This window comes from Takifugu flavidus, chromosome 1, assembly GCF_003711565.1.
Source record: "Takifugu flavidus isolate HTHZ2018 chromosome 1, ASM371156v2, whole genome shotgun sequence".
Lineage (NCBI taxonomy): Eukaryota > Metazoa > Chordata > Actinopteri > Tetraodontiformes > Tetraodontidae > Takifugu > Takifugu flavidus.
In genome coordinates, this window is record NC_079520.1 from 24,963,977 (window position 1) to 24,989,660 (window position 25,684).

General features: G+C 47.5%; 4 protein-coding genes across 4 annotated transcripts in view; 1 reads left to right on the forward strand and 3 right to left on the reverse strand.

The window, feature by feature from the left end:
• Positions 1-4,285: 4,285 nt before the first annotated feature.
• On the reverse strand, positions 4,286-10,168 carry LOC130535666 (matrix metallopeptidase-21-like). The gene is given in 18 exon segments (XM_057050810.1): positions 4,286-4,808; positions 4,811-5,092; positions 5,297-5,469; positions 5,536-5,793; positions 6,060-6,201; positions 6,281-6,420; positions 6,494-7,054; positions 7,057-7,318; positions 7,384-7,558; positions 8,017-8,135; positions 8,207-8,305; positions 8,373-8,458; positions 8,574-8,657; positions 8,740-8,814; positions 9,149-9,223; positions 9,314-9,410; positions 9,501-9,584; positions 9,673-10,168. Coding segments are annotated over 18 exon segments (2,799 nt in total). The 5' UTR covers positions 9,736-10,168; the 3' UTR covers positions 4,286-4,784.
• Positions 10,169-10,472: 304 nt separating this feature from the next.
• On the forward strand, positions 10,473-12,681 carry bccip (BRCA2 and CDKN1A interacting protein). Its single transcript, XM_057026781.1, has 7 exons — positions 10,473-10,737; positions 11,022-11,096; positions 11,188-11,268; positions 11,351-11,440; positions 11,522-11,709; positions 11,790-11,958; positions 12,148-12,681. The coding sequence occupies exons 1-7, from the start codon at positions 10,597-10,599 to the stop codon at positions 12,316-12,318; spliced, it is 915 nt and encodes a 304-aa protein (XP_056882761.1). The 5' UTR covers positions 10,473-10,596; the 3' UTR covers positions 12,319-12,681.
• A 16-nt stretch (positions 12,682-12,697) lies between these two features.
• On the reverse strand, positions 12,698-17,448 carry dhx32a (DEAH (Asp-Glu-Ala-His) box polypeptide 32a). The gene is made up of 11 exons (XM_057026769.1): positions 16,966-17,448; positions 16,190-16,383; positions 15,293-15,665; positions 14,977-15,216; positions 14,807-14,900; positions 14,577-14,726; positions 14,019-14,210; positions 13,821-13,949; positions 13,547-13,737; positions 13,278-13,468; positions 12,698-13,090 (listed from the first exon to the last, which is right to left on the reverse strand). Exons 1-11 carry the CDS (start codon positions 17,212-17,214, stop codon positions 12,892-12,894), a joined length of 2,202 nt encoding a protein of 733 aa, XP_056882749.1. The 5' UTR covers positions 17,215-17,448; the 3' UTR covers positions 12,698-12,891.
• A 634-nt stretch (positions 17,449-18,082) lies between these two features.
• Positions 18,083-25,684, reverse strand: part of LOC130535790 (disintegrin and metalloproteinase domain-containing protein 12-like) — a gene marked incomplete at its 5' end in the record, with an annotated part of 29,309 nt that continues 21,707 nt past the window's right edge. Inside the window, 8 exons of the mRNA XM_057051083.1 lie at positions 18,083-19,438; positions 19,515-19,696; positions 21,553-21,777; positions 22,880-22,997; positions 23,075-23,210; positions 23,393-23,501; positions 24,560-24,637; positions 24,731-24,929. Coding sequence (XP_056907063.1) covers positions 19,369-19,438; positions 19,515-19,696; positions 21,553-21,777; positions 22,880-22,997; positions 23,075-23,210; positions 23,393-23,501; positions 24,560-24,637; positions 24,731-24,929 — 1,117 coding nt within the window. The remainder of the gene's footprint in view (positions 19,439-19,514; positions 19,697-21,552; positions 21,778-22,879; positions 22,998-23,074; positions 23,211-23,392; positions 23,502-24,559; positions 24,638-24,730; positions 24,930-25,684) is intronic.

Below are 25,684 nucleotides of genomic sequence, written 5' to 3' on the forward strand. Positions count from 1 at the left end.
TGGTCGTATTTTCTTATCTTTTTAACCATTTTTATGCTCCGTTAACTGGGTACAGGTAAGGCACGGTGTGGCTTTGATCCTAGATCTCCGAAGGATCAAGGCCAAGGGGCGTTTGATAACCATAAAGCACCCTTTAAGCGTCCCGCCCAACTTCAGAGTTGTGAATAAAACCAACACCCTCCGGCCGTAATCTGCCGTTTACCCTCCGACATGCTGAGATCTGCGGAATCCGGCAGCAGGTCGAGCGGGTTGCTCGCCAGCATCAACAGCACCGCCGTCCACCAGCGGCGGTCAGACTCGGCCTCCTCCTTCCTCACCGGCCGACGTGCAGCAAATGGCCAAAAACCACAATTTATTATCAGCCACCAAGCTGACGTAGTTCTGTCTCTATGGCTATAGGATCTCCCCGGGATCAAGGCCTTTATTATTCCTCCAGTGAAGGCTCATGGGGCTGAGCGGCTGTCCTCTTCCACATGCTCTTGCCAGTTCAAGTCAGCAACGCGGAGTTATAGCATCTCAATATGGGGGGAGACACCCAAGTCTCCCTCCCCGGCTCCTTCCTCGCGTCTGCGAGTTAAGGTTTGGACTGAGACGCTTTACCAGCAAACAACCAAATCCTTTGATCCACAGTTGGATTTAGCAAAAGCAGGAGCAAACGTGGCGTTCCGCGCGTTCTTTCTCCTGCCTCGTCCGTGTGGAAAGAGCCTCCCTCTTCCTACTGAGACAGTAGCTCTGGAGATGCAAAGTATAATTAGCTGCAAATGTGTGGAAGCAATCAGCAGGAATTCCTAGCATCCTTTAGCATTTTTTCTGTGTGCTGGTAATGTAAAGCAGATTCGTGCTCGTCCCTGGTCACGTAAATAAATGATTCTTCCCGGCGTTTGATGCTCCTCTTTAATTTTTACTGACAAAAATTAAAGAAACATTGTGTTTGCTTTCGCGTTGCGAGCTGGTTCCCCCAGCTCACAGCATTTGGGCGTCATTATTATCATACTGGGGTGGGGGGAACATAGCTGTAATAAAGCAGAATTATCTTTCAGGACTAGACACAGGGGACCGTTTGGAAATTTCGGTTGCAGCGGCTTTAGATGAGGGTAGCGGTGCAGCGCGGGGAGCTTTTAAAGAAGCTGAAACACATGATGAATTGTGTACGAGTGGCTGCGGCAAAACGATAACCATTTATTTTTAAAATGAAATGTTCCTCTGATACCGACACGTGTAAAGCGGGAAAACAGGAGCCGCTCTTTTCCGGAGTCCTCCCCACACAAAAGAGCTCGTTAGGATGAGCAAACAGGCCCCGGAAACCTGGACGCGGATAGGGGACATAAGCTGGCTGCTGACAAAAAGTGTGACTCCCTTCCCCCTTGGTTAAGTAAGACGCCGTTCGTGTCCAACCGACGTTCCCCTCAGAGTTAAACCCCATCTGTTCCTCCCATGGAAACAGGGAAGGGAGAGGGATGGAAAATCAGGGGCGGAGTGGGGGAGAGGTGATGGGAATAATCAGGGTGAGATCCGGGATGGATGACGGAGGGAGGAGAGGAGACAGAGGCTCCTGCCGCTCACCGGTAGGTGTTCCCGTGTGTCTGGAGGGAACAAAAAAAGGCTCATCAGATGGAGACAATTACGCTGACAGGTGGTGACAACGGCGGGGACTGAACCGCTGTTGTTGTGATCAAAAGGGGAAATGAAAAGACAAAAGTGACTCGGCGGCCGCTGGTGCCTCATTGAGTCAGTGAGATAGAAATGAATCAAAGCCTCCGTGTCCTTTATGTCGGAATAAATAAATCCTTATGTGTCATCTTGCTTGCAATATAACCTGACCCGAGGACAGTTATCTATCCTATCCACCGCTGGTTCTTAATCGGGGTCACGGAGGGGTTCTGGGATGGATCCTGTCACATGCTGTCATCTTTAGATCATAGCAGGGGAAAGTTCTTACAGCAGCTAACAGGTCTGAAAATATACAAATTTACAGCGTTCCATTTCATGAAGTTCAGGAAACGGGCAGATTTCTGCTCAAAGCGAGCAGATTTTGGGTTTGTCCTCCCGTTGGAGCCGTTACAGCGGCTCAAATAAACTAAAAACACAACAGGAACCGAGTCCTTTCTCATGGGGCCCGCTTCTAAACATCCCAGCAACAGCTGGAACGCGTCTGGAGTTACTACACACCTTCGGAACGCTGCTTCCTGCGCTCTGTGATGATGTGTTTATGCTTTTAGAGGGGAAAATACTTTTTATGAAGGCGAGGGGTAACTTTGGCCGTCCGTCGTCTTCGACACCCCCCGACACGCCGCGTACGTCTCCTGTCACTTTCCCAGACTGAAGGTTCTGACGGGGGCCTCTGTGTGGTCATGCGTGGGACAGCCTCCCCCGCCCCCTCCGTGACCTGAGGCTGCCACTCAGACTAACGTGCTTGGAAAGTGCTTTTGTTTCGCCTCCCGCAGGGTCAAAGGTCAAGGTTCAACCCATATTAGCGGGTCTGTGGGAGCGGCTGCCTACAGTGGGACCAACACATGCCCCTCCACACCCGCTGGGTGTGTTTATTAGGTGTTTAGTCGATACCTGGAGGCTGCATAATGCATGAGGACGCATGCTTAATTACACATGTATGATTGGGACGTCTCAGTCAGACGAGCGCGTGTGATCGGTGGACTCTTCTCAAGAGGAGACGTGTAATTACTGCAGAATTTCCATTCGAGAGGGGAGTTTACATGTATGACGATGAAGTCAAGGATCTGTCATCTGCTCGGTTTCGTCTCCTTCTTCGGGGTATAATGGCGGCATTAAAGCGCGCGTTTGTTGATTTCCAAACCCTCAACTCTGCTGCTCGGCGAGGAGGACTTTGGCTTCAAACTCCTTGACGATGAAAGCTTTTGAAATATTGATTTGAATGTGAAATTGAGTGGCGCCGCGAAGAAGGCGTCAGCCAGCGTTGCCTTTTTTTCCTCCGCTCTTTTAATCCAAACTTCATTTGTCTGAGGGCAAGAACAGAAGCAGACGAGGAGGAGGAGGGGGGAGGGAGAAGAGGGAGAGAACATCTGGTGTAAATGCATCTTTATTGTCTTTCTCTTCTTTTTCTGACTGAGGTGAGAGATTTCTTTGTGTTTCCTGGAGCAACTGTGAACAAGCTAGAGCCTTGTTAACAATGTCACTCAGGGTTAATGCGCCAAGCAACTTTCAAATCAAAATCCGCTTTTCAGGAAGGTCTGAATTCCACACTTGCATCTGCGGAATAAATCCACACTCCAGCTTTGGTGCCAAACTCCCTTTTGGGCACGGTGAAACAAAGCAGAGGCACTTGGATTTATTTCCATAAAAAAAAACCAGACGGATGTCAGCTTTTCCACAGCAGAGGAGGTGGGGGAATGCCCCAAAATTAACAAAAATACACTGAATCGCGATTGTGCCCTACGCAAGCGTTTAAAACTGACAACAGTTTGTGTGAACTGGTTTAAAAATCCCAACTCCGAACATGGTTCCCTGCCTTCAGGCCTATTTGGATTATCGCGCGGGCCGAGGCTGCCCCCTACTGGCCATCTTTGGAATAAAGGAGCCGCTGGGGTCCGACCTCTTCTGTGCACATTTCAGTTTTAAGACGGCAGCTACAGATCTAGAGAAAACAGAGTGAGGTAATAGTGTGTGGGAGGATGCAAATGACACGAGAACCAAAGAGCAAAAGGCGCAATACTTGATAGTTATTTTGCAAGACTGAATAAAGAATGGTTTTGATACCACTAAAATATACTTTTACTTATTCCAGCCTTGAAATTTAGCAGGCTGAGCTTAAATGTATTTATGGCGACAGAGGCTGTAATGTCTCATTTAAGGGTCAACGTGAATGTTTTGGGACGGTACGATCGCGCAAACAGGTTTCTACTTCTGTTTCTATGAGATGAGTCTAGTTTATAATATCCAGTTCATTCTTCTTCCCATACTGTTTCATTTTGTTGAAGGGAGCCTTGAAATGCTGTCAGTAAAGCCCCCCCCCCTCATAAATCAGGAGAGACCATCACCATCGGCTAATGACAACTGCAAAAATGGTTTTTAGTGGAGGAGACTCGGGTGAATTAAGGACTTCACTTTGGATTTCTCCACACGGAGAACTGTCGTTGCCCCATCATGGAAGGAAGAAACAGATCAGAAAACATCACATTTTACCAGTGTGCCAGTAACCCAGACGGATGTCAAAACCCCCCATTCAAAGCATATTCCGCTTTATAGATGAACAAATGTTCGGTTTAATCCGAGATGTTTTGCATCCACACACACGTAAGATGACTCAAACTCACAAACAAGTGGGTTTATTTGTATTCTCACACCTTCGCATTTCATCTTCTGACAGCTTCCCTGTAGCTCCCTGACATTTTGCTCCTTTGCCCGTCATTGATTTCAACTTTGGTTTATTAATACAGCTCGCAGAGCGCCTGGAGCAGCGTGCTAGTTATCTGGGGCCCGCCAGGAGCCTAATCACCACAGACGAGCTAAAGCAACCAGTTTTCACATACGCCATCGATTACAGAATCAATGTCCATTTCTCTGGAACGCGCTCAAAATAAATTGCCATAAAATTAAACATTAGCTGCCACCACAGCGCCCCTTTTCCTCAGCGTAGGTTATGCTTTTGATAACGGGAGGGGTTGTCAGAGAACTGACGGACAGATGGTTCCCACATTTTTTACTGATGACGTTTAATTTGCGAGGGTGATTGTTTTCTGATCCATTTCAGGTCCGTCCTCCGAGGGAGGAGGCCGGTCGGAGTCGCGATGAACGGATTCTCCGCGCCCTCAGCGCTTCAGCTTGAGGGCGGTGGTGGGTGCACGTTGCAGATGTCGAACCACTGCTCTTCCACCTCCTCGTGCGGCAGCAGGCCGTTCCGCGGCAGAGGGAGCCGGCGCCGGCGTTCGCGGCTGCCCGCCACCCGCCAGAAGCGCGACCCTTTGAGCAGAAAGACGGCGCCGTGGGTGTAGGAGAAGTAGGCGGCGTCGATGTTGCCGTCTGGATGGTCTCCGCGCCGCACGGCGGGGAAAACCTCTCGGATGCTCTTGGGGAAGCCTCTCGCCAGGGCGTTGGCTCCGACGTTGAAGGCGTACACCTGTTGGAGCAGACACACGTGGACCGGATCGGTTTAATATGGAAGGTCGCTCCTGAGGAGCACGCCATTAAATCTACCACAGATCAATCTGCTGTTCTGGCAAAATATTGAAGTTTTAATGGAGCACTAGATCCATTAAAAGGTTCTGGCTTTGTTCCTCGCACCCTCGAATTTTCATGCACAGAAAAGTAAATCAATTCTTACGAGGGCATTTTTAAAGAAGTAGATGTGGGAGTCCCTCCTGTCATAGAAGGCTGTGTCGATGGGGCCGATCACCCCTGGGAAGCCCTCGGAGATCGGCCTGGGGTAGCGCCGACCTTCAGGGTCCAGTGTGAACACCCGGTCGTTCTCACTGTCGTACCTCCAGAACCGAGTTCCTGAGTAGAGGAACACTGATATCTCCTGCAGTTTGTGACAAAGGGAAACCACGCTTGGAGGCTCACCTTTGAAGAAATAAACCGTGTCTCTTTTTCTCGACCACACGTGCACGTACGCGTCCACGCCGTCTTTGGGGAGGCCGTGCCAGCCGATCTGCAGCGCGACCGGGTCGCCGTAGCGTGTCCGGTTGTTTCGGTTCTCATACAGCCAGTACCAGCCGTCCCTCATGAAATAGGTGTTAAAGCGGACGACCACCTCCCCGTAGGGCGTCTTCTCTTTCCGGATCCAATCAAACACTGTGCTGAATCGTCCGTTACAGCCCCCTTTGATCGGACAGAAGCTGCTGTCACAATATCATCGGCAAAAATCATTTAAATTTAAAGCTGCTTAAATCGCCAGATAAGCAATTAATACATTAAATGTACGGCAGCTTTTTCAAGCAAAAAATTCGTCTGAGATTTGGAAGATTGTGTTATAAATCCAAACAAAAACGATCTGCAAAATTTCCCCCCTTTATCAAATCAAAATTATTCATTAAAAACACTGGTGACTGCAATGACACAGCGCGTCCACTAGATGTCGCTGGTACCGTAGAGATGCTGTATGGCCTTTCTGTCCATCCAGCCCATCTCAAAGCTGGACTCCTGGGGCAGGTAGCTGGGCTGCATGATAGATCCCGATCTGTAGATGTGTGGCAGCCCCAAAACATGGCCGATCTCATGAACCGCCACCTCAAATGAAGAAACCAGTATAAATATTAGTCAGCGAAAGGCGTAATATTAACATTCCATAGTGTGTGTGTGTGCTTACTTTGAGAAGGCTGATGCCACTGCCTGTGTTTGGAGCAGTAAAATGCTCATCATCATCAAAGTGAATGTCTCCAAGGAACCACGCGTGTGCAAATTCCTGTCCAGTACCGTCAAACCTCTGGTTGCAACCCAGATGTCTTCCTGTTCGGAGTACAGGAACTTTAGAACAGCTGGGTTCTGGGTGAATCATTAAAAACCCTCTGCGTGAGCGTACCTGTCCCAAACCCCAGCCTGATGTCCACGTCCTCCAGCGGCGAGCGCATGTCCTCCACAAACTCCAGCGGCGACACCTCGCTCCACATCCTGAAGGCCAGCCTGAAGATGTACCTCTGCTCCTCCACGGTCAGCTGGCTGCTGTAGCCTTCTCCTATCAGCCGCCATTTTAACAGCCTCTTGGAAAAGGCCACGTAGCCGCGCTCGCTCACGTCCCTCCGCTGCCTGTTTTTAGATATCAGAGTAGCCAGGTGGTGTTTCCTGCGGTGCCCCGCCTGGCTCTGGTGCGTGCTAGCGCTGGTATTTCCCATGTCACCATCATGTGACCCATTAACAGAAGTGTTGTTTGATATGTGACCTTTTAGGTCAAAACCATCCGTGTCATTTAAATGATACGCGTCATCTTGGAACGAGTCGGCAGAAACAGAGCTATTAGTCGCTGTCCTGTTAGCGTCGGTCTCATTAACAGTGTCACTGGCTGAGGAGCTGCTCTCAGGGTCTACGGCGGCGTTCCGGTCGACCTCCTTGTCCGGGACTCCGCATCTGGGTTTGTTCATAGCTTCCTGGTGGCCTCATCAAACACGCCAGTGACAGGCAGGCCCGACACCCTCTGGAACTCCTCAAGTGCTGAAATAAAGGATTGACTCGCACCGTCGGGGTCCTTGCCGTCCCAGGCCGAGCTTCTTAAAGGATGCTGGGATGATCCCTCTAGGACGGCGTCTCCAAAGTCATCCAGGAAGTCATCTGTGAAAGCGCTGGCAGAACCCTCAAACTGGGCCTCCTCCCAGTTCACCGGCTTGATGAATCCATACCTAGAGAGAAATACCTGCAGGCAGAAGACAAGTGAGTTCAACACGAGCCCTGGCGCCAACAAGTGAACGTGCGGCGTACCTCTGCGGCGTGCTTGTCCGTTATAACCCGGGCCTGATTAGCGTGCGCGATCCGCACATCAGAACGATCCCGGCGGTGGTAAAGTTTCTCCGCGCCGGCTGAACCGACGCTCGTCCAAAAAAGCAAAAGAATCAGCTGGATCAAAGTCAGCATCGTGGCGCCGGTGTACTCGAGGCTTTACAGGTAAAAATGGCAGGTGAAAGAACAGGAGTGCTTTATAGGGAGACCACCGGGGTGGGACGGGGTGAAAAATAAACCCGCTTTTACTGGCCGGCATTGATGTGCTACACGTGCTCCGCTGGTTTTAAACGGTTCTGCTGTCGTTCGGTGGGAACGTGCGAAAATCCTCACTTCCCCGTGGACAATAGCGCCTCAGGACAGGCCGGCGTGTGCCAGCACCTGCTCTGAATGGATGAGACGCACACACGAAACACACACGCTCGCCGCACGGAGCCAAATTTATTTCCAACATCCGACTTCATGGAGCAGATTTCACAGAATTAGCTTGGTGCGGCTAGGCAATATACAAAAATAAAACTCGTAGGATGAGCAAACAGATCAAGCACATAAATAATACAGCCTGTACAATTCAATGGTGTGGACTGAGGCCCGACCACGGAGGGGGGGTGCTACTGGAGAGCTTTAGCTATCGCTGCAGCGAGGTGTCCCGCTGTCGGCTTTTCCGCGGCGCAGCTGACGCGCAGACCCTCCGCAGCCATCGCCTCCTCTGTCGTCGGTCCAATGGCGGCAAACTGCAGAGACGTTATAGAGAGATTAGCAGCCGCATGGTCGTGTCGGAGTTTTAAGGACGAACGTGTCACACCTTTATCTGAGGCAGCTGGTCGCCAGACAGCCTGCGCACCGTCTCCAGGCAGAACTTCACCCCCGATGGGCTGAAGAAAGCGATGCTGGCCGGCGTTCCCTGTGAACGTGGAGCCTGATGAACAACTGCGCGCAGCAGCGCTCTCCGAAAGTCCTTGGGGTTTTACCTGCTCCGTGAAATAGCTCCTTAGATTCTCCTCCAGATTGGGATGTTCAGCCGTTTGATAGACAGTCAGCGTCTCTAAGGGGACTCCTGGAGACAAAGACACAAACCCCCTTGATGATAACGATAAAGCAATTATTGCTTTTTAATTAGTATCGACCCCCAATGGGACTTTTAACAGCGCTTGACAGGAGGACAGGCTCACCGCTCCCTCTTAACGCCGTAGGCAGAACCTCTCTTTTGATGGAACCGCAGGGGAAAAACAGCGGCGGGATATTTGTGTCTTCTCCTGCGATGTCGAGGATTAAGGATCGTCAGAACAGCGTAGTGGCGGAGCTGACGGTGAGGCCCAAGGGCGTGCGATAGCTTACGTTCAATGATAACACGCGATAAGACCTCCGCCGTCCCCGTGTCCTCACCTAGAGGGGTCAGACCCAGACTGCGCACTGTGGACGACAGAATGCATCGTAATGTTTAGTTTAGTCAAATAAACCGCAACAGATTTACTGGCACAAGACAACTTGTAAAAAAAAAAGATAACAGGCTGAAGAAAAGGACGTCAGGAAGACGCTGCACCTGCTTGTTTGGGAAGAGCGAATCAGGTCGCATCACAGCGAAGCGTCACATTTATACGACCCGCTTCATCCTGACCGGAGGCAGTGACACCACTTCACACGCCGGTGTCGTCAAAACACCAGGTGGCCGCCACACGCTGCCGCTATTAGCAGCGACTATTCAAGTGCAGGCGAAGGAGGCAGCGAGAGGATGAAGGTCACTCACCTAAAGCCGCCGTCGCCTTCCCGACCACATAGACGGACTTGGCGTTCCATTGGTCTCTTACACAATTGTTCCATTCTGAAAATGACCATTAGGACAAAGTTTCCACGAGTCTTAGCGGGCAGCATTGGAAGTTTATTTTAAGGTGCGACGTAAAACATAAATGACCTTCAACTCTTTTCTCTGCTTCCAAGCACATCTTCACAGCCTCCACGGCTCTCGGACTGGTAAATATAAGACCGCCATGTTTTTCTGGTTGGAACAGCTAACATAGAAACAACAAGCAACATGAAAAATGATACAAATGCAATAACACATGCATTAAATGATTTAAACAAGGTAAATAAAACTTTACCTTATCTGACAATGTACTTAATGAGACAAACGCAAAAGATAACACAGGAATGAGGGTTGCTGTGTGTCCATGTGATGCCAGCTCCTGTGATGTCACAATAAGTTCCAATTTCAAAAGCACATAAAAGTATTAAAAGTGCAGGTTTATAATACAACTAGGTACAAGCATCTACCTTAATGTAAGGATCAATTCCAGACTCCCCATCTCTTGGCTCTTTAAGTAGTAACACGTGCATTTTGTCTGAGGAATTTAAACGAAACAGACAGAATGTGACAAAGGAAACAAGTGCAAGCGTGAAATTTAAATTCTGCAGGAGAAATGCAAACAGCAAAGGGTGTGAAGACACCGCAAGTTAGGCTACACCCTAAAACCGTCGTAATCTGCAAGCAGATAACAGTATAGCTGAGTCACCATTATTGTTCTATGTGAGAATAATCAAAATAAGACACCGACGTCTTGGCGAATTTGTGTGTGTGTACGTTGCTGAGACGTGGCTTCCCTCCTCTGTGTTGATATTAGCAAACACAGCTACAGCCCACAGCTGTAGACTCCTTAATAGGACCTGACATTTTTGCACAGCACAGTATGATACATGATTATTATGTTTCTCTCGTAGCGTACAATAACATAAGTATAAAAACGTTCTCGAAGCCCAAATAATGTAAGAAATTCAGATACCTTGAAATTACCCCACAGTTTAGCGTATGACTTCATCAAGAAAGGGGGGGGTAAAAATTAAATATCTCACAAAAAGCTTAAAAATGTAACTCTATAAAACTCAACTTAACTCTTTTACTCTATAAAATAGCGTATTAGAACTTTTTTAAATGAAACGAATCACATACTTGGTCCACTAATAAATTTATATGGATTTAATTTGACTGTGGTCCTCTTTTTTAATAAATGAAATGGTTTCTTCCATTTAGTCGCCAGGTCACAAGGCTACATTTTGGCTCACGTGTTGATCGCTTGGAAATAGAAATCCTTGGCGTCAGAGCCAAAATGGCGGTTGCCCTGTTTTAGCTTCCGGGATAACTGTGACGCGTTCTCTGCCCCGCCCACTGTATTTACACGCGTGTTGTCAACTGTTTTCGGCATGGCTTCTTCAGCTAAGAAGAGAGCGGTAGGTTTGGATGAAAATCCCGAAGACAGCGAGAACAGTTCAGAAGACATTCCCGAAGATGAAGACGATTCTGAAGAGGAAGACAGCGAGGCATCCGAGGAAGAGATTAATGAGGTAAAGACAGAGAAAGGAACATTATCTCAAGGCCTTGCTAGCCAGAAGCTAGTTAGCTCGCTAGTTGAGCAGCTGTGTGCTACTAGGAAACGACCATTGAAGGCTACCGTCAGACATTTAAGTTATAGCTATAGGAAATAAATCCAAATATAATGTTCTTTCAGCGGCTGAGCATGCACAAATTTTGTTTAAAGGAAAGTGAATACGCAACTTGTAGTAACAATTTTTCATAAAATGTGATAATCTGCCATGTGTTTCATCTATGCGCTTTATTGCTGTTTCAGGAGGTTGTGGTGGACTTTGAAGCACACACCATTTCTGACAACGACTATAATGGCATCAAAAAGCTTCTACAACAGGTCTGAACATTTCTTTTAAAGAAATGCTTTAAATTCTATTAATCCGTGTATTGCTTGGCCTCGCTTATGTCTCGTTCATGTTTGGAAACAGCTCTTCCTGAAGGCTCATGTTAATACATCAGAGATGACAGACATCATCATTCAGCAGAATCACATTGGCAGTGTGGTCAGGGTGAGTTCCCCAGTGGTTTTCAAATAAACTCAGATGTTACAGGCGATACTCAGGTTCTCCTCCATTATTTACTGTGCTCCAGCAAGCGGAGGTGCCAGAAGATAGCGATGATGATGGTGAGCCCGATGAAGTATTTGGTTTAACCACCATGCTCAACCTCACAGAGAGGAAGGTAACTGCATTAGCACGCATCACCAACTCTCTATTGTTGTTATTCATTTAAATCCTAAAGTCATGCCGCTGTTGTTGACAGGGTGTGAAGTGTGTGGAAGAAGTGAAGGAGCTTATTCTAAATCAGTGCGAGAAGAACTCGACTCACAGCATGATGGAGCAGCTCGAGAAGGTCCTCAATGACACCAGCAAACCTGTGGGGCTGCTATTGAGTGAACGCTTCATCAATGTGCCACCACAGATCGCGCTTCCACTGCACAAACATCTCCAGTAAGTTGTTGTTGTGCTATATATCATTTATCTCTTTAGAAGGTTGATGACAAATAAAATGAGCCTGATTATGTCTGCAGGGATGAGATAGCGGAGGCCCAAAGAACGAATAAACCCAGCGGGAGGTGTCACTACTGTCTGATGATCAGTAAGACCTGCAAAGAGGCGAGCAAGAATATTCCAGCCAGAGGAGGAGCTCCAAAAGAGGAATACATGTTTGTCAATGCAGAAGAGGAGTTCTTTTATGAGGTGAAGACTCTACAGTTGCATTTAATGTTAATCCTCTCACAACATACACGGATGTAATTAAAATGCGAACTTATTTGTACAGTAACGACTCATAACTCTCGACCATTGGGGCCAGTCCGCAATAAAATAATGTTAATGTGCACCGATCAATAATGCTTAAATCACTATTTAAATTTGTCTTCTTTACAGCAAGCCACCATCAAGTTCCACTACTCTGTCCAGGACGAGGCAGACTCCTGTTTGAGCGGCAGGTGGTCGTACGACGACGTACCCATGAAACCTTTCAGGACAGTAATGCTGATACCAGCTGACAGAATGCCTGCCATTATGGACAAACTGAAAGAATACCTAACGGTGTGAGGCTCACAATAAACGGTGACCTGCCCCTTGAACACAGTCAGGCCCTTGGATACAGTTCAGTAGGAGTATGGCGATGTAACGATATCAGGAATTTATTGGTTTTTTACAGTCTTCTCAACTCGATTGTACTGCTTTTGTTGTACAAATATACCTTATAAACAGAAACCAGTTTGTGAATTTTGACATGAACCCCCAAAGTGAAACATGCCGATATGCAGGTTTTTGGTACTGATGTAGTGATGTAAAGTTCCATGAATACACCTTCTGCTGATGCACCGTCTTGTTTTTAATAATTCAGTGCTCGTGGGAGTAGCATATTTCTGTAACCAAGTTTCACTCATCAATAAAGACCGATTCAGACCACCTTTTGTCGGTGCAGTGGGTGTAGGGATTGTCTTTATTTTAATAGTGGAGCACATAGTATCCACACACTGATTTATTTCTAAATTTCCAAAATTTGACATGAGAAAACACGACTTAGAACCATCAAAATGAATAACTGCATTTTACAGTGTATGATTCCCATTTCACAAAACAAATACATTTGGTTGTACTCCCGCTCAATTCATGACTTCACTGAATCGCACATCTGTCAGCAGTCTGCGGCGCCTCTGCACAGCTGCTCTTGGCCTCAGTGCTGGCTGTGGTGGCGCTTAGTTCCTCCTTTGTACATTTTGTAGACCCAACTGGGTCCAACATGTCTTGCAGCATCTCTTTACTTTCACTAGGGGGCAGGTTGTAGAAAAAGTAGAGCGGGGCCATTTGAATGAACCTAAAGAGTCAAAACAAACAGATTTAATGCTTTTCATTACATTAGGAATGACAGCTGTTGTAAGAGGATTAGATTTAAACTGAGGAAATGGCCCAGTTTTAGTGTGACACCAAACATGTTTGTTACAGTAATACGATGAAAGAAAGAAATAAAATCAATTTGTGCGTGCATATCTGTGTCGACTTACACCTGAGGGGAAATTTCAGAGACGGTTCTAATGCAGTTGTCCTCTGACAGCGTGTACTCGTGGAAGACCACCCATTCTGGCAGCCCCAGCTTGTGCGATTGGGCCCCGTAGCTGGAGAGCGGATGAATGAGGGCGACGTGCTTGTGTGTCAGAATGAAGTAGTTTCCAGCTCCGTCCACATCTCGAGCGATCTTAGGAAATCACATAGTTAAATCCAACCCAGACTGGTTGGACACTAATTGGACCAAAGATGTAGAACCTCCACATACTTGCATGAAGAACCCAGCCAACAGGGCTCTTTTGATGTTGTGGGTGTTGGTCTTGGTTCCAAACGAGGCTTCGGAAATGGGGAGCTCGATTCTGTTCAGGGTGTCTGTCAGCTCTGATCGGACGGCCTCAGCTGTCTTCAGGGACGAGTGATCTAGGAAATTGTCCTCGCACCACTTTTCCGGACTCGAATCTGGGGTAAACAGTGGTTTAATGTCAAATCACCTTGATAAAACTTACAAAATATAAATAAAACAGGCTGGAGACTCAAGTTACATTGTGCTGTTTGGCTTTGTTTGAAAGCATTGTAGATGTTGATGAGGGTGAAGTGATCGCCTTCAGGGTGCTGGAACTTCCTGTGTCGCTGGGCAGCCTCCCGCGTCATGTTCACGTAGCAACTTGGCGCTGGAGCACAAACCAAACGAGGACGTTGTCATCGACGAGATTCAAAAAGACCGGCCAATTTCCTCGTACCCGAAAGCATCGCCGCGATGGTCAGCATCTCGCTCACGCAGTCAAACTCGCAGGATGCCAGCAACGCTTTGGCCAACTGCGGGTCCAGGGGGATTTCAGACATTATGATTCCAATCTCAGACAGGTTACCATCATCATCCAACGCTGCGAGGTAATCTAGCTCTTCCAATGCTTGCATGAGACCCTCAGGACCTACAGGGAGGAAGAGATAAACGTTTCTTAAATACCATCTCCCGGTTTGCTGAGATTTTTGGAGATTGCAGCGTGTTAGACTCCATTTTCATTGTACTTTTCCGGAGCTGTCCTGACCAGACATGTTAATTGTTAATGAGCTGGCCTCTTTTGACCCGTTCTGTTCGTGGCAGGCGAGTCAGAGCTCAGACAATAGCAGCGAAGTCCTGTCATTTCAGCTAAATCATGGCTGACTGGACCCAAACAGCTACACAGGCGAAATTCATTCGGGCTTCCTCTCCACGAAGACCCCCCTCCCCCCACCACCCCCCAACCATCCGCCTTCTTTTGTGGGAACAGTGAACCCGGCTATTTCCACTCGCAGACCTGGTCTGTCCATGAAATCGCACTGCCTGAGGCCAGCTATCTCCATCCTCTTCAGGAACAGGACAGTGGGTGTAATGTTGGCCTCCAGGATCTGTGGACAGTTCTCTGAGGGAAGTTGACCGTCTTCTGGGTACAGGCAGAAACACTTCCCTACAACAGAAATTCAGTTAATCCAACATTTTTCCCAATCAGAAACAAACTAAACCTTTAGAGTGATTTCGTGGACATACCCGCTGCTCCAGACAACTGTCTCCGAAGTTGGACCTGACATCGACTGATTGGACCGAGCACTTCCGAGCTCGCCCTTATTCTTGGATTATACACCTTTGAGGCCCAAAATGACAATATCAGCAAATTCCTGATTTCAGAGAGTGCGTTGGGGTAGTTGGCCATGATTTACCATCTTTTTCTGGACCCCTGTGTCAACCACAAAGCTGACAGACTCTGCAGGCCACCACATGTCCTCTTCCCTCGGTGTTGCCAGGAAAATCTTCCTGGATCTCTTGGAATTTGGTTCCTCAGTCAGGACAGATGGTGAGCCTCCTTCAGGAGGACAAAGGATCACAGGCACCACTCGGCCCAGCTCACCCCCCTGCCTGGAACCTTCTTTCTTGAGGATCCTATAGGCACAATCAACCTCCTGAAGAAGACACCATGTACGTGACATTAGTAAAACGTGTGATACTTCAATCAAACCAATTAAAAACATCTTATACCTCGGATGAGGCAAAAAACACAATAACATCTCCGTCCTCCTTGGTGCGATGGATCTCCAGCACCAGTCTCAGTGCCGAGTAGAAGTAATCTTTGCTCCCGCCTGTACTGTGGACAACATCAGCAGCAAAGGAAACCTCCAGGCGGATTGAAGGCATGTCCCCAAAGTGGCTCAGGAGCTTGTCTTCCATGGGTGAGACGGTGAGAACCACCACTCTGAGATCTGGCCTCTGCACAAGGACGTCTTTGAGAAGACCCAACAGCACGTCGGTGCCAACCGTCCTTTCGTGAGCCTGATCGATGACGATGACGCCGTAGCTCTCCAGGAAAGGGTCGGACATCATCTCTCTGAGGAGCATGTTGTCAGTGCAGTACCTGAGTGACAGTTTAACAGGAACTAGATTAACAGGAATGGGAAACTTCAGGGTCATTTCAGTGTTAAAGACCTTGAAAGACATTTGAGAAAACTTCTTTCAAGCGAAAGAAACAAGATTATAGCGCGGTTATTTTATTTTTAGAGTGAAAATCTTGACAAAAGTGCAGAGGGTAGCAGATCAGAGAGATCACACAGAGGTGGCAGAACATATCCAGGAATAATTTGAGTTTTTATCAAACAGAAACTGGAAGGATGTTGGCACAGAGAAGATGAAGGGCTTCTTGGCTTATTTACCTGAAATGTAAGAGACAAGGGTGACATTTTGAAACAAGGTCTAACCTAAAGTTGAGCCCAGCCCTCAGTTTGACTCTGGTAACATTGTGTATGGGCTTTTTCTTTTTTAGAGACAGTAAATTGCTATAATCACAGCCCAGTGGACCCCAGTTCTGGAGGTAAGTGGCCCGGGGCTCATCCCTGCACATCAACATGGGTTAGCAGGCAGCTCATCGACTCATCAACAAACCTGAGAATGGTGTCGGAGGAGCAACAGGTCTCCAATGGGATGGTGTAGCCCACTTCGTGGCCGATGTTGACGTCCATTTCATCGGCCACGCGCAAGGCCAGACCTACAGCCTGCTGCCCGCTGGTCTGCGTGCACACGACCATGCCGTGCTGGTACTGGGCCGACAGGCAGAACTCGGCACACCACTGGGGGATCTGAAAGCAGGCTCAGAAAAATAGCCACAGGTTAGAATTAAGGAAACAGGAATGTATACGATGCAATATTTTCCCTGCAGTTTTCAGTGACACATGCTGCCTTGGAATCCAAACAACGGCGTCTGTGACAGCGCACAGTAGCGGTGACAGGAGATATCCTATGGTGTTATCTCTCATAATGGAAAATTGCTTTGGCAGCACCAGGCGGCTCCAGCGGATCAGGGCTTAGCAGCAGGGGCTCCCCTAACAACCCCCACCGGAGCCTTTGTGAGGCTTCAGGCAGCAGTTTGGACAGCCTGAACAGCATCTGCTGAGCTGGGCAGCCTGTTTATGCAGCTTGTCACAGCGGTGCCGCTTCGCGTTCGAGTGCATGTCAAAGAATGGAGAGCGGTGTAATTTTAGATTCAAATCAGCCCACACACTCACACGCTCGCTCTGGCACGCAGATTGGATGCTGGAGTATTTTGAGGCTCAAACGACGAGAGTAAAAGCGTTTTTTTCCATCAATATTTCATCAGGCCTGATTGCTTCACCCTCCGCCCCGCAGAGGAAAGAAGATGCATGAAGCCGTGTGGCCCCTACCTGCGTGCTCCTGCCAGTCTTTGCCGCTCCCGACACAATCACCATTTGGTTGTTCGCCAGAGCATCTTCAAACTCGCACCTGACCCGCCACACGGACAGGCTCTTCCTCTCCTTCAGTAGTTTGTAGTAACGGGAGGAAAAAGGCAGACCGTCGAACTGATTTAACTCCAGATCGTCACCGAAGCCGAAGGAGTCTTCTGTGGGACAGTCCTCACTCTCACTCTTCTGTGGGATACTTTCCTCGGACATGTTGGATCATGCGTAAAGTAGGAGTTTCCTAGCAACCCCGCGATCGGTCCATTCGGTTAGATGTGTGATTATTATTATTACTAGTTTCCCCCCCAAAAAAGCCTGTTAAATAAAAGCCAATTACCTAACAAACACGATCAGAAGCAATAAAACTGGCTAAACTTTAGCGTCGTTCCAAATGAGGGAGGCTGCTTGACGCGCGGTGCGCACCGGCGCGTAATTGTCGCCGACGTGTTCTAATGCGCGTCCGACAGAGCCGAGGGCTAAACTGAGGGGGTGTGGGGGATCAGACCCCACAGTCACGTGGAAAACAAGGTTTACCTCACATCCCTAATATTCACAAACGTACAGATCAGTAGATCAATATTAAATCAATAACAGAGAAATGTATTCGTTGATTTAAGACGGCTTAAAAATAAGCCCAAAATGAAAGTCACCTAAACATTCTTGTATTTTTGGTTAACATGAATTGTACACACGTAAATTGAAACTTTTGTGTTGTGACCATAATCTGAATTCGAGATTTCTTTTTCTTCGTCGAGACTCAAGAGTCAAATGTTCTGTTATTAAATGAATTGTACAATTTTGCAATACATAGATAAGAACTAAGGATTAAAGCTGTGATCCAAAGGTCAAATGTCAATACAATTTTAAATACTGCCTCCACTCTCTCTCATATGACACACGTATGACGTCCATAAATGTGTGTATTGATCAGTCCAGGTCAAACACACTGTTCCACCTTTGCTCCTGTCAATAGCTCTCAGCAGTGACTTCACCAAGGCTTCCCTCTTTATAAGCTGCTGAAACACGTTTTGAAACATGCTCATTTATTCCATTTTACTGCATCAAAGAAGAACTTGCACAGTGCTTGAAAACCTGCTTTAATAATACTGCTGAGAATACCAGGACCAGACACATAAAGTGTTTTCTTTACATGTGGTGTATCAAAGAATCAATAAAAACAAAGAAGCATTCATCACACAGACGGTTTCACCTGCAACATGGCGTTTGTACAGTCGGGCGACTCCAAGACGGCGTGCTGCAGAAAGGCGACAGAAACAAAGCGGCAGACGCAAAACAAGTGCAGTATTAAAGGTAACCGTATCAAAAGTAACAAAAATCTAAAACCAGCTAACAGGGGAGCAGTGGGTAAAGGAGACGCTGCTCACAGCGAGGGTATATACAGCATGTTGCTAAATGAAAACAGTTCAGTTATTTCAATCCCAGTACGTACTTCTTCTTTTTTCCTTCCTTTTGTCTGACGTGTAGATCAGTTTTAAAAAGTCATCCCAGTATCCAAAATTGGAAAAGCATAGAAAAGCAACCGAAACGGAACGAAAAATAAGATGCTTCGGTTCTTCATGGCTCATTGTTTACTGTTCACCCCCCGACACTTTGTGGCTGAGGTGTCCTTGTCAAGTGAATCCATCCAAAAAATAAAACGTGCTCCTTGTGTGTAGACAGAGACGGAGGGAAACACATGTGACCTTTAGCAGTTCAGTCTCTTTGTGTTGGCTTCATATGTTGCTACCCACAATCCCCGGAGCTTGTTAATCAAAACAGAAATGTCAGTGGCATTTTATAATTCAGCTCGTTACATTTCTGAGTTATAAACGTTGAAGAAACAGACCAGAACTTCTTCTCCAAGGACAACTATTCATTTCTCTGAGTGCACGCCTGTTGCAGCTCCCGCTCATCCTTCATTGCAGTATTTTTTCCTCCATCCCCTCTTGCTGAGCAAAAAAAAGCTCCCTTCATTTGAACACATTTCACAAAAAGCCTTTCTCAAATCAATAATTTCACAGATTGTTCCTTGTATTTTTTTTTTTCCTAAAAAAAAAGAGTTTTACATCCCTCACGAAGGACAATTCATGTAATGGACGCAAACGACAAATTTTAAAAAGACAGGAAACCTCAAAGTTGCTGCTGTGCAGTAAAAGTGTTGGCACAGTGCAACGAGTGGCAATAAATACAGAATATAAATACTTCACAATGTACCTGAGCTCAGACTGGTAGCACCATTCAGAGACAGAGCACCGGACGGACACCGTCTCCAGACAGGAAACCCGGAGGAGCCGCCGTGTTTTTAAGGTTTCCAGAGTTTTCATAGTGCAAAATTCTTAGTGTCTTATCGCAACTTCCTCCTGGGTCTCAGCTGTTGAATTTGACGTTGGCAACGAAGCAAGGCTTTGGTAGAGTTGGGGGGTGTTTGGGACTGGGTCTAGAAGAGGGACGAGAGCGGGAACGGTCATTAATAGTGTTGTGTCTGCATAAATCTGGCGAATAGTAAAACTGACCTCTTAGGGTGCAGGGCCGGCCGGACAGGTGTGGGTACCCGGGGGGCTGTTGGGGGGCCACAGACAACAGAGGGACCCTGGACTAGAATGTGACCCTGCACCACCGAGGGGCTTCGAACCACACGGGTGCTCCTCGGATCAGCAGGGAGAGGTTTCTGAGGCGGGCTGGGCTTTTCCATCTCCTGGGAGACACAAACACGTCCAAACAATTAGAGCCCATCACCACCAGGGGGCAGTCACAGTCTGACAACTGCGGCCCCAGCGTGCAGGCCCGGTCCCCCGCTCAGGGCGGGGGCGGCCCGGCCCGAGCTGCTCGCCTCTGTGAGAGGAACTGTCATGTGGTTTTAATCTGGAGACTGAAATCATGATGGAGGACTGTTACCTCGCCCTCATCTGGTCTCTATTCTCGTCTTCCCCTCTGGGGTAAAGCCTCCCACAAACATCAGGAGGGAACTCAGAGCTCACTCACCCATACAGCCAGGGTTTCCTATTTAAAACATAATTCCTATGTTTTATTCCACGTTTTGTGTGAAGTGCCACTTTCTTATTGGATATTGTCATGTAATTGTCCCGTAAATGCCCAGCAGAATGGAACGTTAGCAAGGTACTAGCCACAATGGCACTGGCAACACATGATGTATAATAATAAAAAATTAAAAATAATAAATCACTCCATGGGCTTCAACAAGGCTCTCATGTCCTTCAGCACAGAACTCACCCTCTGAAGAGAGGGGAAGGACGGGGGACTTTTTCAGCGTCTCACAGCAGCCAAACAGCTTTTGAGCAGTTTACAAAGTCAAAACATAAAGTGATGCCGACGGACATGTGGAGCTCCACACTTTGACGATGCGTAGCAGAAAGATGAGAAGGAAGGGAAATCTAGTTCCTGAAGTCACAACATGGCCAAGAGCTTCTGGACCTCAGCTGCTTCACAGGTGCTTGGGAACCTATCAGGGCCCACCAAATGGGCATTTTAAATTAGAGTCACGCTCGTTTTCTGTTTACACGCCACCCTTTACGTACCCGCGGGCTTTCCGTTAATAAACACATCAGATTATATTTTAGCTGTTGCGTTTTATTCACTGTTTACAATCTTCAATGTTTATACCGTGGCAGTTGTTACCGCAGTCATTAATGGCACCAGCAGAGGTAAAAGGGAATTTTTTCCCTTATTTGATAATTCCTTCATGTGCCTAAAACCCAGAGCACCGACGTGACCCCCTCCATTATTCCGTACGAGAATAAAAGCCCATTATATGTTGAGCACACCTCTAATTAGCCCAGCGTGCCTCTAGCTCCCCGGTAGCGCCATTTGTGCTGTAGCCTAAAAGAGACTAGTCTGTTAATCACTAGTGAGCCTAATAAATCGCCTTTCCTCTTCATTCTGTATGAGCAGCTTCCATCAGGCCGGTGAATAATCAATTATCCAGTGATTCATCTCTTAATTTCTCGTCCTCGAGGCAACAAAGCTGCAGTGGACCCGGCTAACGCCAGCGATGTCTGCGTCTGTAATTTAGATGATTTCGAGACACATCACGAGTGTCTGTATCGCCATGTTTCTGCCTACAGAGATCTAAACCAGATTAAAGTCAGATACCAGATTTAGGGAATTGCTGGGAGAAGGAGAATTAACGCTGCAAACCTCTGGCATTCTTATCCCATCAACAAAGCCATCAGAATCTCAGCAGCACCAGATTTACCACCCTGTGATATTTGGACGTACTTCCTGCCTCCAGTTGCTGTTTCATCTTTTCCCTCCGTCTCTCTGCCAGTCTGGATCCATTTTTATTATTTATGTGGCACTTCGTTGTGGATTTAAAGTCTGGATGAAGAGGGCTTTTTAGCGTCTTTATTCATGTTTTGTAGCTGTCATCATGTATATTTTGTGTTGTACCCTAAAACCCACAGGAGCCAAGAAAAAGGTCACATCAGACCCATCTTAGGAGGTCAGGTCATCATTTATTGGGATGAAAGGCTGCGGGAGTCCCAGAGGAGAAGGTGCAGAGGTTTAATGGCATAAAAATAAGAATTATCTCACCATCACCATCCTGCAGGAGCCGTGACGAGCTCTGCCTCCAACGTGGACGTGAGGTGGAGGCACCGGGGGCCTCGGCTGCATGGGCCCAGGAGACAGGGACAACGTCAGAGACACGGGGACGGGGTGGCTGAGGTGAACAGGAGGGCACTGGGGCAGTGGACGCAGGCTATGAGAAGGGTAGGAAGCGGACGGGAATACCGGCTCCAGCCGATGGTGAGGAGAAGCCTGCAGAAAGTTCAAAAGAAGAAGAATCAGAGAGGGGGCCATCTGGTCCTGCTGACAGAGGTGAATAAATCAAACGCTCCTTCTGCTTACTATTCTCCAACTCCTTCTCAGGTAACCTTTCAAAATGAAGGACCAAACAGAGCTGTTGGCAGCCACCGAAGTGAAGGAAACCACGGCTAAACCCCCCCCACCAACTGAGACAGAGGTGATGGGATCAGTATCTGGAGCTTTACCTCTCTTGTCACCGAAGAAGGCAAAAGCTAGGTTTGCTTTCATCAAAATTTATGAAACTGGGCAGCAAAACAGAAAAAAATGGACTCTTTAATGAAAAAAAAAGACTCATCTCGTTTGAAATTAATTAAATACAGACCAAAAGTTAAATATCTGCCGGCAGATTCATTGAGGTATCTAGATTTTTTTTAAAAAAAGTGTTGTGTTAAAAATCAAAGAATGCTGTATTGTGACAACACTCAAAAACACACGCAGCGATTCAACGCAGCTCCAGGTGGGAAGTGACCTAATCTGCACCCACATCAAACAGCCTTACATCCTTTCTCCTCTTACTGGGGAGCTGTAACGAAAACCACATGCTACTCACAGAGCACATCAATCTCAGCGAGAGACCTCCTCCACCTCCGCTCGCCTCACCCGCACGGCGAGGCGCACCGCAAATGTCAATCCTGCCACGGCCCCTCTCGTTGCAGCGGGCCCTAACTCAATCGATCGCAGGTCTCCCCCCATTAAAAAAAAAAGCACGCCTTGGCAGCAATAAAGCCGTTAAGTCGCAAAGAGATGTAGACATACAATTCATTACAGCTGCACTGTCTTTCAATTATGTGCACCAGCATACTCAACGTTAACCCCCCACCTCTCCTCCAACCACCACCCACATTAGCATTCTTTGTGTAAGAGGCAGCTGTTAAAAATAAAGATTATGCTGCTCCCACCCTCCCGCCGCCACGGCCTAATTGGATCAGAATGAGGTGCGGTGAAAACAACATGCCAATCTCGATTAGCGTTAGCTTAGCGCAACGCCGTGCGGATCGTGTCCAGACGATGTGTCAAAACCCCCCCATAAGATGTGCTTCTACATGGGTTCGACCTTGAAGACTTTGGAGCTGTGAGGTGGGGGCGGGGCCGGTCGAGACGGAGACGCCGTGCTCACGGCTGGAGGCTGGCTTGGCGTGGCCGCCGCTCTGTTCGCATCAGCACTGATAGATCTGGAATTTGGGAAAAAAAATGTCAATCTCAATCATCTTTAAAGGATATGAGTGGATGATGTCATCGAAAAACGCACCTGAGCTTCTCCATCGGGTTCTTTTTGCTGGTGAAGAGCAGCCCCTGGAGCGTTTTCCTCTTGACGCAGATAATCAAGCCGGCTCCCAGGACAGTGAGGAGGGCCACCAGGATGCCCACGGTCAGGTTCCTGCTGTCTGCTCACGAGCACACATGGGAACAGGGACAGCAAAGTCAGTTAATGAGTTTTTCCGTGGAGGATAAGTTGGCCGGGAAGGTTCATTGGAAGCCATAAAAAAGTTTGTAACTCTTGGAATGTTTGAAATTCTCACAGACTAGATGCTGGACTGGGCATCCTGGAGCGAAATGCCCAACTTACCTGTTAATCTAATTGGTCCGCTTTCGACGCTCCCCCCAAAACCCGCTTTGTCGCAGAACGGGGGGGCCCAGTGGGCCTCACAGTGGCAGTTCTTGTTGTTGTTGCACACCTGCAGCGTTTAAAATGGACAATTAACTGTTAAATGAGCTGAAACTGGTCTCATCAGTCCGTCTTTCTTCGTGCGGTTCCAGCGCCTGTCTGCACTCATAGCTGATTCTCTATAGATAAACTACTTTTATTACATCGAATAAATAAGAGGAGACAATTCTCACGTTTGAAGGCCGTAAATGTTTCCAAATAATTCCAAACAGCCATGAAAAACTCAAAAACAGTAGATACTGTATGTCATGTCAGGCCAGCGCAGATATTTTTAAAAACTCTATTGTCTCCCTGTCCAGATTCCTGGGAATATACAATAAGCACGGGCCTTCGTCCCAGGGCTCCATCTTGAGCTAATCTGTGTGTCCCGTCTAATCCGACAGAAAACATCTTTTTAGTGAAACAGCTTCACAGATCCGTGGAAGATAAACAGATAGGAATGTTGAATGTTTCCAGGGCAGAGGCACAAAGGTAGTGTCCCAGTGTTTGTCCTAATACAACCTGAGCTTCCCAACAGCTTTTGGGACAAGGACGACTGCCTGAGAGTTTGATGAATGGCGCCTCCCGCTTGGCATAAATGAAGCCATTATATCTAATTGATGGAACCCTTCAAAATCTGTAATGATTAACTGCGAGCGATTGCGACAGCTCCCCACTCGCTGTGTTCGGGTCATTTCGAACCTATTACTGTTAAAATTAGCCTCTGTTTTAAGCTGGGGAGAGAACAGTGAGGACCGTACATAAAATGTTAGCTTGTAATATTAAAGAAACACATTTTTAGCTATTTTCCCCTCCGCCAAGTGCGCTTTCTTTTATCTCCAGCGCGTCAGAAATGTCATAGCTCTTACCATAACTGTTCTGCAGCCACCAGAGGCCACTTGAGACTGCTGTTGCTATGGCGACAAATGCATGGTCTTGTACAAAAGAATTTGTCTGCGCAGGGCGGGAGAGGAGTGAGGGTCGGATCATCGTGGTGAGAGCGCCGCGAGACTGCTGATCCACCCCGAAACTGTGCCGCACGTGCGCAAAAGTTTTTGTATGAAGAGTCAAGCAAGGTACTGTGCTCACCCCTCGACCGCTGCACTTGGCCGAGCACTCGTGCACGCCAAAAACGCTGACGTTCTGGCACTGGCGATTCAGGCACATCTGAAGCGGAGATACATGTTGAAAAAAAATCAACCGTAACATAAAAATCGGAATTCTAAGAGGCGATGGGCCGCATCAGAGCCCGTTTCTCACCAGTCCCTCTCCACACTTGGTCCCCGTCAGGACCAGGCCGGGGTCGGGCATGTCGTCGCCCAAATAAACATGCGTACCCCGACACAGGATCCTCCCTCCTTCCTGCAAGGGAATATTCGTTTCTATGGAAACAGCATTGGTACCAATTACGGGGCGGTTGGCTCCTCCTTGACATTGGATTTTGCCACATTTAGCATCGCTGCAAAGAGAACCAGGAACAGGGGAGAAAAAAACTGCGATAATTGAATCACGTCACTTTACCAAATGTGTATACACTACATGTGGTTATTTCTTTATTATTCTGTCATTCTTGGCATCCAATTAGAGAGACTTGCCAGAGAGGAAGCTTGTTTATGTGTTTCTAAGGCCATAACCCCAGATATTTTCCATCAGCCTGGATGTCTCCAAGTCACTATAAGCTTTCAAACAGCATGCCAAGTGTACTAATTATATTTGTTAGTTAATGTTAAAGTTTTGGGGGGGAGAACGAGACGTTGGCAGTGCCCGATGGGAATTTCTCCCCCCTGATTATTTGCGATGAGGAGAAATTAATCGGATCTTTTTCCGATTCCATTTTTCCCAACAATGGATTCTGTCAGTGTAGGTAGTTGCCGCGGTGCTGATCCATGGCCAAGTGTTCCTGTCATCGGCTTAAAACATCTCCTCACTCTCACTGCTGAATCACGGAGGGAGCGATATTGTTTCGCTTAATTACGTCCCACCCCTGTCAGAGGAACCACTGTGCGGTCCGTTGAAGGCCTCTACACGCACATAAACAGACTTCCTTTGCCGAATAAATATATTTAATACAAATTAAAGAGCAATTAATTGAGGCGCTGGTTTAAAAAAAATGTACCAGCTTATCAGGCCAAGTGACACTAATGTACAGCTTCTGAGTTACACTCAATGAATTTTTAATTTTCAGATATGCTAATGTGAAACATCTTGCTGCTA

Bases quoted from the DNA above. Each gene is read 5' to 3' on its own strand.
- bccip (XM_057026781.1), top strand. From the start codon at position 10,597: ATGGCTTCTTCAGCTAAGAAGAGAGCGGTAGGTTTGGATGAAAATCCC. The intron at 11,097-11,187 runs GTCTGAACATTT...GTTTGGAAACAG, and splicing joins TCAAAAAGCTTCTACAACAG to CTCTTCCTGAAGGCTCATGT. The intron at 11,710-11,789 runs GTAAGTTGTTGT...TTATGTCTGCAG, and splicing joins CCACTGCACAAACATCTCCA to GGATGAGATAGCGGAGGCCC.
- dhx32a (XM_057026769.1), bottom strand. From the start codon at position 17,214: ATGTCCGAGGAAAGTATCCCACAGAAGAGTGAGAGTGAGGACTGTCCC. The intron at 15,666-16,189 runs GTTTGTTGATGA...ACTGTCACTCAG, and splicing joins TCCTCCGACACCATTCTCAG to GTACTGCACTGACAACATGC. The intron at 13,950-14,018 runs GTACGAGGAAAT...TTTGTGCTCCAG, and splicing joins CATCGCGGCGATGCTTTCGG to CGCCAAGTTGCTACGTGAAC.